Source organism: Pundamilia nyererei, unplaced genomic scaffold (assembly GCF_000239375.1).
Source record: "Pundamilia nyererei isolate P.nyererei 1_Seehausen unplaced genomic scaffold, PunNye1.0 scaffold00287, whole genome shotgun sequence".
NCBI lineage: Eukaryota > Metazoa > Chordata > Actinopteri > Cichliformes > Cichlidae > Pundamilia > Pundamilia nyererei.
In genome coordinates, this window is record NW_005187688.1 from 546,082 (window position 1) to 557,789 (window position 11,708).

General features: G+C 44.7%; 1 protein-coding gene across 3 annotated transcripts in view; it reads right to left on the reverse strand.

The window, feature by feature from the left end:
* kalrna (kalirin RhoGEF kinase a) overlaps positions 1–11,708 on the reverse strand; it is a 163,587-nt gene that overhangs the window by 89,767 nt on the left and 62,112 nt on the right. For all 3 annotated transcript variants that reach the window (XM_005750789.1, XM_005750788.1, XM_005750790.1), the window contains exons 3-11: positions 10,503–10,617; positions 7,831–8,023; positions 7,383–7,556; positions 7,224–7,307; positions 6,942–7,073; positions 5,827–5,949; positions 3,464–3,586; positions 3,126–3,317; positions 1,336–1,467 (exon numbers count right to left, since the gene is read on the reverse strand). In XM_005750789.1, coding sequence (XP_005750846.1) covers positions 1,336–1,467; positions 3,126–3,317; positions 3,464–3,586; positions 5,827–5,949; positions 6,942–7,073; positions 7,224–7,307; positions 7,383–7,556; positions 7,831–8,023; positions 10,503–10,617 — 1,268 coding nt within the window. The remainder of the gene's footprint in view (positions 1–1,335; positions 1,468–3,125; positions 3,318–3,463; positions 3,587–5,826; positions 5,950–6,941; positions 7,074–7,223; positions 7,308–7,382; positions 7,557–7,830; positions 8,024–10,502; positions 10,618–11,708) is intronic.

Here is an 11,708-nt window from a genome sequence, read left to right on the forward strand (position 1 = left end):
ACTGTATATAGTATTTTATTTATTCTATCCTGTACAGTTGTGTACTGTATTTATTCTTATTGTATTCTAATTTTTGCCTCATAACTTTTGCACTGTCCACTTCCTGCTGTGACAAAACAAATTTCCCACGTGTGGGACTAATAAAGGTTATCTTATCTTATCTTATCTTATCTTATCTTATCTTATAAACAATCACTCTCAGAAGAGTGGAAGCTGCTGTTGCTGCAAAGGGTGGGCCATTAAAGCCTTATGGATTAAGAATGTGATGTCACTCCAGTGCATCTACACACGTATGTGGGTGAAACCAGAAACACACATTTTCCTTGAAGAAATAAACATGTAAGTAATAATAAACTTTGGGGCAACAGTCAGATGTCTGCACTTTCCTCACCTTAAGAACTCCAATACCAGTGTCCTGAACTGCAGTGACAGCAGTCCTTGTTCCCGTTGAGTCTGGCACACAAACCAGTTTGTTCTCAGCTGTGGGTTCTGGTTAGAGTGGTGTTCTAGTGTGCAACAGATCTGACTATGTGGCAGAACAAGCTAAACTGTCCCAGCAGCTGCAATCCATCATGGACTGTATGACTGTGAGACTCGAGACTACTCACAGCCATAGGGGACCACTGCAGCACAAATCCAACACGCTCATTAGCAACAACTACAATGTCAAAAAGAGGTCGCAAAATATATCTGATGCACCTGTACAGCCCACCCAAGAGAAAGGCTTCTATAAATGAATTAGCATGGTGCATGTCACATTTGCACAAGTATGCAAAAAACAATGTTTGTCACATGGTTGTACAGATTATTGAAAACCAGAATCCAAAGGATCTGAATCCACTGCAGGCATGACTGATCCCACAGGAAGTCTCTCATCCTTTAAAGCAACCATGGGACTATCTCTCACCTTCACTCATTTAACCCCCGTCTAAAGATAAAACTCCAGAATGCTGCTGCGAGCACAGAATACATTTACTGAAGTGTCTTCACACAACAGCTTGAAGGGTTAGTGCAGCAACTGCCCGATGGCACCCTGTCATCACAGCCAGTCTCACTCCGCAGTACTGGCAGCATCCACAAGAGGCTCTGGAGCCCAAATATTTTTTACACGTGACATCATTTACAGCGAAGTTTCTGGACATTAAAGATGTTTTAAATCCTAAATGTTTTCCAGACAAACAGGTTGTGGAGTGACCACATTACCAAAGTGATCAGCTCTTGACAGATCACAGACGCTGCAGGCACACAGCCGGCGTTGTGCTTTGTTTTTGTGTGATGTTTGTCAGCTTCAGCTGCCGCTAACATTCATTTGAGTGAGTAGGTTGGGCGGTTTACCTCAGTGTACGCCTGGGTCACTTGCTCATAAAGGCTCTGGTGACGGTGAATGGCAATCTCCAACTCCTGCATCTCAGATGGTAACCCGCCCTCGCTGCAGACTTTACACCAGGTCTCCACCTCAGACAGAAACTTATGAATGAAACAGACACACAGATGGATTCATACAGTGCGTGCATTCATGAGAAGATTCATTCAACAAAATGATGTTTCTCTGGTTCCTTGACAGTATCAGATATTCTGGGTCAGCTTTGGTCTGTAACCATGATCAACGTCCTTTTGTGGCTTACTGTCCGTACGGGAGCGTTTAATCTACCCTTCTCTGCATCACTACAGTAATGCTTCAAACTCTTGATGAAAGTAGAACAGTTTTCTTCATTTTTAAGGTGGTAGTGTTGAGATAAAGTCCTGCAGTTCGGACAAATATTGGGCCTAACATCAGGCAGGCCAAGGTCAGCCAGAGTCCAGATGTGGCAGGACTCAGTGCCTGCTCACATGAGCTATAGCTAGGCTAATACTGGTCTGCACGTTTGGGAAATCTCATCAAATCTGCCTCTGAACCAGGTCACCGTCTCAACCAGGGTCAGAGTTGGGAGGCAAATTTCCAAAAATTCTAACATGCTATATATTACAAGATTTTCCAGAGGAGAATTCATGGATAACTTTAAATGTAAATATATAAACAGGTGGAAATTCTGCAGAAAGTGCTGAAATGATCCAAATGATGGAAGTGTAAATGATCAACCCACAGAGGCCTGAATTCAAAGAAACGCCAAAAATGATGCAGCAGCCAAGTCCATGCTCAAAATGGTACTCATGGCGTCCTGGACATCTCCTCCCACATCTGGACCAGGGGACTACCAAAGCTCCTGGGATCGCCGTATGGACCAAAACTTAATGTCCCAGATGGTTTAGGTTAGACTATCAATTAGCTCATCCTCCACACCCTGACACCCTGCTCCAGCCTGACAGTGGTTCTGACCCATGTCTAATGCGGGACCCTTTCACATGTGCCACAGTGCTGAGGCTGAACCTGCTCTGACCTGTGAAAAGCACAGGGTGTCTGATATTCCACAGCAAATCCCAGTCATACAGTTAACCAATGCCAGCGAGGCGATGGCTGGTGTGGCACTTTATAAATAAAGCTGAACTGACCTGTGAATCCTTTTTTATTATCTCATTATTTCATCATAGTTTTTGTTTACATGCATTCTCAACAGCCTCTTTAGAACCGTCTACATGGCTTAAAAGGAAGACCCACTTTATCTCCTTCTCCCTGTTTTTCACACTGTACTCTCACTGTATCCTTTCTGTAGCTTTGCCAGTTTTCTTTCCATTTTTCCTCCTGAGTCAACACGTATCTGCTTTTCTGTTGGAGTCAGTGTCATCCAATCCCTCTCCTGTCCCCACTTCTCTCCCTGTCTTTCATCTCGTGCTTTCTCAAATGTTCTCTTGTAGCTAATGTCAAGGGCCCAGCAGGACTCAAACAGGTTCCATCTGTTGCCATGTCAACCTTCCAAGAATCAGCAGTAGAGCAGTTTGATCTATTAAATATAATCAGACAGCATAAATGTCCCATTTGCATGTTACATTCTAGACATGTGTCTACTGCAGAGAGACTTTTAGATTAGACAGTTACCCGATCAGTCACCAGTAAGAGGTGCAGCTTGTCCTCTGTGACAGAGAAGTCCTTACATCGGTTAGAAAGGGTGGCCGACGTCCCCCCTGTGAAGGCTGGGTAAGTGAGTATCTGCTCAGAAACATCTGGGAAGGTTTTCCTGGGATCTCACCTGCTCAGCCTTCTGGTGAAAGACAGATGACATGGCCAGGATGGTGGAGCGTTCGTCAAGTGCAGCAGCAAAGCTTTTCCAGTCCTGATCCAGCTGTCCTGAGATCTGTTTAATCTGAGTGGAGGCGTAGTGGCCGGCCTCCGCCAGACGACTCGCCACCGACATGATTCTGTTGATGTTTACGTAGGCATTCTGGGAAGAAAGAGCCTCCATCAAAAGACTGTTGCTCCAACTGTCAGCAGTTTACACAGAAATTAAACCAGTTGACCTGCCAGTCATTTTTACAACACGATAAATGATAAATGAGGTTTGCAAAGAACTACGAAGGCGTCGTGTACCATGGAGTTCATGGCGAAGTGATTGTGTTGAGTCTGTAGCTCCACAGCGTGCTGGTAACCTCGGCCGATCTCCGTGTGGCTCTGCAGGAACAATTCCTTATTGTGGCTGATCCAGTCAAACATCTGCAGGCAGACCACACAGCAGATCAGTGCAATGATTCACACCACATGTAAACTCGTGATAACACAAAACATTATCAGTAATGCAGCGAATCCCTCCAAATCCAAAGTCCCAAAGACTTCAGTGCAGACACAGACATACACAGCTGAGTGTCTACAGTGTGGAAAGTTAAGAAAAAGTTAGCCTACCCTGAAGGATGATGAAGAATTCATCCTTTCACGCAGATACGGGTTGGTTATTGTGCCTCGCGGTAACCACGGCAACCAAGACACAGCCATTTTTCTTGCAGCGTTTTCCACAAAACAGACGCCTCGTCAGGCCTGAATGTTTTCCCGGCCCGACCGCGAGAGCTGAGTGATTCCCGGTGTAAACGGGTCCACACACCCCCACAGTGCCTCGCTGTGACAACACTGATGTGGACAAAAACCTTCTCTTTTTTCTCTGTTTGCTTTACAGTAAATATTTATCTGCATGTGGATTTCTGTATGGAGCAGCAGAGCAAGCCGCCAGTGTGTGTCTGTGTACGAGAGGGGCGCTTTTATGCTCCCATCAACAACACAGCTCTGTTATCAGGAGGCAGAGGTACAAGCTGACAGTAAGATATTATAAACTGTGCCTCCATGAACATAAAAACTGCAGCTTTCGTAGTAATTACTGTATTTTAGTGTAGCAGGACCTGCCTGTGAGCCTGTGCAACAGTGAGGCCAGTCTTTGTATCCCCATCACCCGAGCAGAATAACAACTAAAGTAAGTCATAATAACCACCTTTGACTTTGAACCACAGCTACAGTCTGGTCCTGATATGGGAAATGTCCATATATAGCATTTTGGACTGAAACAGGAGTAGCTGTTGTAAACAGGCTGGTATGTTAATGAATGGAATGACGGGAATTCTAACATTCATTCACAATTCCAACTAACTCAGAGAAAGTAAAGCGATGTTGGCTGATTTTCCACTGGAATAACTGCGACTTATTCCTGTGTTTAGAGAAATGCCACAGGCTGATTCATCCAGGCCACAGTGGAGTTTCCCAACACAGTGACTGTACAGATGTAAAGAGCAGCTGTTTGCAGCTGTGCTGAATGAAGTAAATCTTCTGTGATTTTAGGTTATTTTTGTCAAAGTGCCTGAAACTATTTTTAGATGGCAGCGTCTCATTATGACGTGTGACTCAGTACACAGAGGCTCCATCAACAACAGGTCTCCATCACAAAGGGACAGTTTATTCATAGATGTTGAGCTACACTGCCTTTGGTGTTTACACATCATCTACTTCTCAGGACGAGAAGCCTGTTCTATCAGGTACAATCAGAGGTTTTCAGGTTTTAATGGTGATTTACCTTTTACATCACCATGGTAACTTACTGTATACGGCACAGCTCTGGAAGTACATAAGAGAGTACTGACCAATCAGTTCTCTAGTAAACAGCATGACCTAGAAGATGAGGTGACCGGACCTCGGTGTGCAGACAGTAAGAGGGTTTTTCGTCATTGTCTTTCCCGAGTAACTGTGTAAGTCTTGAACTTCATTCATACTCAGATTTCTGCTTCCAAGCAGCTGCTCTGTCATTTTTAAAGTGGTGCTTTTTCACTCGTCCTTCTACCTGAACATTTGATTTTAAAGCAACTTCACACAAACTATGAAGCATTCATGCACAACCTCGAGGAATAAAACAGACAACATCAGTTTTAGATTGTAGTTTTAGGCATGTTGTTGCTAGCAGCTAGACTATAATCATAAAAAGCATATTTGCACCAACAAGGTGATTCTGAAGAGTTATTAAAGTCCGGCATACCTCAGTATGAAACGCAAGCAAGCGACAAAGTGTGTCCTGAAATTATCTGAGGAAACTTGAAGGCAATTGAAGGTTTGCCAGGCCGAAACAGCAGACGAACAACATATTATCCAGCTGATAACTACCTCAGTGTGAAAGCTTAGCCTTATCTTTCAATGTCAAACCCAAAGAAGAAGAAGATAGCCTCGATATGCTGAACTGTGGCTGCAGCTCAGGAGGCAGCACAGGTCAGCTAAGCCTGGTCATTCAATCCCTGGCTGCTCTAGTCTGCAGGTCAGGTATACTAACCCCAGTGCGTTTAACAGAAAGCAGTGCAGGTGAATGAGGCATGCATAACAGCATTATATCAGAGCTGGTGCACACGCCAGCACAGGCCCCTGATGTCTTTGTACTCATCCCAGCCTCGTCCTTCCTCACACTCTCATCATATTTAGGTGTAACTCACTTTTTCTGCATCCTGTTCAAAGAGGCGCAGCTGGAAGCACTGGTCCAGCTTCAGTTTCCTGACATGCCACATCTGATGGAGATGTTGTCTGGTGGAATGCAGCTTATCCAGCAGACTGGCCACCTGTCAGGAAAAGCACAATGTGTCACATGACAACAGCAAGCTCATCGAGGGTGTCTTACATTTCATTCAGCACATCACTTCTGATCTGAATGTGATGGCAGGTTTTCTTTGGATTGAACCAACAGTTCATTACGTCTGTCTTTTACACTGCTGTGTTACTGCTGGTTTTAGTACTGCAGGTGCACAAGTGGGGAACAAAACAGCACCTGCATGTGTATAATTCCACAGTTTAGCCTCACCTTCTCACTCGCATGCCATTGGCCGGTTTGATATTGCCTTTATGATCCTCTTTAATCCAAAACGTAAAGCACAGATTTAAATATGAAAGATGTCTCACACTCATACATCAATGTAAATGCTGCTCACGCAGGCAGTGCACATGTACTTCATGTGCTTAATGCAAACAAGTTCTGCACTCAAATGTTCCCTGTGGAGTCCTTTGGCTAATGAGCTAATATGCAGCCAGCACTTGTCAGATAATGAGGGTTGCTAACGAGCTGGCTAATGAGAAAAAATAAGGCTGTGGACTGAATCTTGTGTTATGATACCATGTGCTTTAAGCATTCAGCAGCTGGAAGGATGTGAGTTTCATTTAGTTATGAACAAAACTGTCAATAATCATCTAGACTCAGTTCACTTTTATCTATAGCACCAAATCACAACAACAGTGGCCTCAAAGCGGTCAACGTTACTGGTCATGTACGATGTGGGCCCTGATTATGTAGGCATGAAAGTATACCTGCAGGTTTGCAGTTAATATTCCAGTAAGTACTCTTATATAAGGCCAAAAGCATCTGCAAGCATCATGCATGGATGCATTAGTATCTGAATGTGCCACAGCAATTCTCAGGTTCAAAGTTTTGTTTGCATCAGAAAGTATAGATAAACCATAACAGAAGCTACTATTCTTGTTTGGGGCCAGCCTGTGTTAACCTTAGCTTAAATAAAAAAGTGTATGCTGGCAGATCTTTGCTGGGCTGGACGTTGCTTACCTTGGGCACAAGGCTCTGAAAGTCAGCTGAGCCTGAGATGCAGTTTCTCCCTGAAAAGCCATCACTCGATCTGATACACTGGAGCAGCCTCTGGCCTTCCTGGTCTAATTCCTCCACTGGAGCCTTTAGCACCTGCAGGAGAGTAGCTTCAGTGGCTTTGCACAGTTCAAGCCTCTCATTAATAGTAGGAGAACACTGAATTGTGCTGGCTTTAGCACAGCTCGATCTAGAGCGATAACAAAGTCTCTGACTGTGTCTGCACCTGTACTGATAGTGACTCACCTTTTTCTTAAGCTGGGTGTGTTCCTCTATCAGTCGCCGAGAGCCTTCCACATCTGCAGGAAAGTCCTTCTTGGACAGGAGCTCCTGCAGAAGACAGGAAACACTGGTCATATCGGCCATAGCAGTTACTCCCATTCTTTGAGCCTTTGCTGCCCCCACCTGCAGATCCTCCAGTCTGGACAGCAGATGAACAGCATTGGACATGAACTCCTCCAATGACACCCTGAGATCCATCCACTCCTCGTGGTTGTAGTCCAGCGAGCCTTCAAAGTCGTCTGTGAGCTGGGAGGGATCCACTAGCTTGGCAAGACCTTCAACTGACACCATGTTGGTCTGTTCACACAGACACAGGTTAGAGGTGAGTTCTGACTACCTGCGGTGCTTCATGTTCTTACTACAGTGTAGTGACTGCAGCGTCTGAGCCACATATATAAATACATGCGTAAATCCTGATGGCAGCTTGTGGAAATCAATGATGCCTGAAAGTATTATTAGTTATTATCAGTTTGCCACACAAATAGCATTACAGCACTAATCTCTAATCATCTTACTGTTAATAAGGTTTCCTTTGAACGTGTTTTGGGTAAAACACACAAAGCCCACTGACCTCAAAAGAGAACTTTGCACTCCCGAAGTTCGTCTTCTGTTTCTGCCAAAAGTTGTCGGGCTTAATGATGAGAGCCACACAGATCTCAGCTGGGAAAGACTCCTGCAGCGTCTTGAGCAGAGGCTTAATCAGCTCCCACTTTGAACCTCGCATGTCAATGATGACAGTGAAGCCACGTTTGCATACGTCCTCGCTGACGGGACACAGACAAACAAGATGAGGAGGCAGAAGAGGCTCAGAGGAAATGATTAGTATCCCTGTTATACGAGACTTAAAGTGAACCAGACAATGCAGTTGTCTGCTACAGACCAATGTCTCAAAACCACCAGGTCCATTTGTGGTTGCCCCACAGACGGGGAGCGCCTGAGGCGGCAGCCTTGTTTCACTGGTGTCGTCAGCAGTCTGAATATGTTTGATATTTAAAGGAAACTTTCAGAGGGACATTTAGCAGAAGACGTCAATCTTATTCTGCTCTGCTGTGGCCTGTAAGTGACAGTCACACTGCAGGTAAAACATAAGTGCAATCCCATCAGATAATCTGGATGATATATTCCAGCATGGACGTGTTTGACGTTCTGAGCAGGTAAACTGTTTTCTGTTTGCAGAAGAAACTAAACACGCTGCAATAATAAAAGAAGAAGCTGCAGCGGGGGCTCTGCAGGAATGAAACGTACTGTTTCTACGAGGGACATCATGTTTCCAGCTGAAACACAAGTAAGCAGGAATCAGGGGGAGCTGTACTTTAATATTGAGGTAACAAAGTGGCAGTTTTCAGTGTTTTCCTTTCTTTCAGTGCAACCAGATGTGTGCGTGTATCTACCTCTAGCACAGCACATCCACATGCAGGCGTTTGTTGAGCACAGCTCAAGTGCTTCTTGGCTTCTTGAAGCTGACAGTTGAGAAGATTTCTCCCAATCAGAGCCATAAACAGATAGAAACTCAAGCAGTTCAGTGCCTGACTCAGAGGAACTGCAGCATAACAACTGAACTGAACCCAAACTGCCACAACTCAGTGCCTAAAATTCAGCTACTGCAGCTGATTCGAGTGCCACAGCTCCACCTTCAGTATCATGCAGAGTCTATTAATATAAAGTCAGTTCATCCATTATAACCTGCAGACAGACCCCGTCACCCTGGAAACAGCAGTTCGATTAGCAAAAGTGGGTAAATGCATTTATGTGTGCATTAGTGCATTAGTCTCTGACAGTACAGATTATTGTCAAAGGCCCTGGTTGCAAACTTTCTCTAACACGTCACCACCGTGTTCTGTCACATCTCCTTCTTCAGCAGTCGTCTCTAAACACAAACTGGCCGCCCTTTATCCTCGGGGTCCATTCTGAAGAGTCTCAGCTACACGCAGGACGGCATAAGGCCACTCTCACTGCAGTCCTCTACTGTCACATGGTCTGATCTACCACCACCCATTGGGCTGAAGCATCATCTTGACAAACCTCTCAAATTCTGGCATCAGTCTGGAAATGACCCGGCGGTGGTCTCGGCCCTTTGCACAGCTATTTCTACTTTACATTTTGAATTCCTCTGTGCACGACTCAGTGAAATGTGGGTCTCGAATAAGTTAAATCAAATCATTTCGATCAAGACGATTAAAGAATGTAGAAAAGTTTGTGCTGATATTTACCAGATCAGTCAGACGGCTGAATGATGCTTAACACTGTCAGCACACTGTATCTGAACAGGCAGCATTTTATATTATGTGTGTTTACAACATTTCACTGTATAACTCAGTTATTTTACTCAAGCTTTCATCCTGATACGTTTTACATTTAAAATGATTCTGGACAAACTTTAGATCCATCCATCAGCTTCCACTCATCCTTTTCAGGGTCGCGGGGGGCGCTGGAGCCTATCCCCGCTGTCACAGGGCGAGAGGCGGGGTCCACCCTGGACAGGTCTGTTGCTGGGCCAACACACAGGGACAGACAACCAGTCGCACTCACACCTACGGGCAATTTGGATTAATCAACTAACCTATCCCCACGAGCTGCATGTCTTTGGATGATAAATAAATTCATGCAGCCCACAACTGCTAAAAAGAGACTGCAATTTAATTTTAGCTTTAAAAATCACCTGCTAAAAAAAACTACTACCAACTGAACATATTTTAACTGGATTTTTTTCCTGTGGTCGTCTAAATGCTGCCTGCCCCACAGTTTGAGAACCGCTGCTTTAAATCAACTTAAACTGAAACGATATTAAAAACTATGAGACCAAAACGAAAACGTTCCTGTGTGCAGAATGACTGGGGCAGGCCTGTGCCTAATATTTCGACTGCTTTCCTTGTAACACCCTCAGACTGTGTGAGTGCTCACAGACCGGCTCTTGTGTGCTGCAAACACTGCAGCTTTCATGCTGATGCAAATTAAACACTGGTCTACGCCTGCTGTTGTAACAGACTACAAGGAAGCACTTAATTGCTTAAATGTCCACTCCAGCCTTCACTGCTTCCTTAAGTGCCCGTCACACTTCAGTCTAACTAAATGTCCTAATAGAGCGGCTAGTAGAAAGGCAACAGATGATACCTCTGACGTGAAAATGAAGGCAGACGTGTGTGTGTGAGTGTGTGAGTGTGAGTGTGTGTGAGTGTGTGTGTGTGTGTGTGTGCGTGTGTGCGTGTGTGCGTGTGTGTGTGTGTGTGATGGCATTGTGAGTACCTGGGGACAGTAGACAGGTAGGTTACCAGCCTCCTCAGGTCCTCGGGTTTTATTCGGTCATGGTTGCTCCTGGCAGGAAATGTCAGAATTGGTCCTCCTCGTTTATCTCGTCCACCTGCAAGTAGATGCACAAGAAAAACCTTAAAGCCAAAACACACGTGTTCAGGCAGGTAATCCAGGGTGAGTCATTCCACTGTGAATCAGTGGAATGACGTCCAGCGACACTTAAAGTGTAAGTAAAGTGTTACCACTTTGTTAAGTGACCACAAAAAAAATGGCTATGAAAAAAAAAAAGGACCAATCACACCTTCACAAATAAACCAGCTGACCAATTAACATTTAACGAGGTGGTATTGGCTGATTGGTTAAGCCACAAACCGAATAGGTTCTGGACTGAACCACTACAGGTTAAAAGGGGAGACAGTCAACATGTGCTCATCCCACAAGCTGCGACACATCCTGCTGGTCATCAGCAGGGGCTGCAGACGTGTTGAGCAGCAACGCTGTCCTCAACAGTTCTGTTGTTCAGGTGTCGCACAGTTTTCTTCTCAGTGTCTTTTTAACATTGTTGGAATGGATCAGAGTGATGCAGGTTTCAAAATAAAAGCAGGGAACAGTGAAGCACATGTTCATCTTCCAAACTTCCAACGTTAGATTGCTTGTTAAACTATGTGTAGCAGAGTGTGTTGTTTGGATGTTTGCTTTGGCAGTGAATGAGCTCTAAGGGCAGAGGAGAGACGTTCCCATGGTGTGAATAGATTGGATGATCTTCCCTCTGCCTTTCCTGCCTCAGGATGTGCGTGAGTCCAATGAGCTTTTCACGTGTGCAGATATGTGAGTAATAATATACTCGACTATATTCTAAACAGGACTGTGGACAGTCCACGGGACGTTCTTACTGGTCCTTTTCCTTATGACTGAAAAAAATCCCATCTTTTTGTCTTCAACATGAAAAGATTATATAAATTTCAAAACATTCTTAACTAGGGATGGGTACCAGTGTCCGGTGCCATCGTTCTGACATAAACGGTAGTAACCAGACCGAAAAGCAGCGCACATTTCGGTGCTTTATTTCGGTGCTTTTTTTTTCCTGAGCTGTGATACACTTCTAGCCAATCATTTTACGTTTCCGAGGATAGTAGGCGGGGCCAGGTACGTACGTTCAGTTAGAGCAGAGCTACAGATTAAAAATGTCCAAGGCGAAGC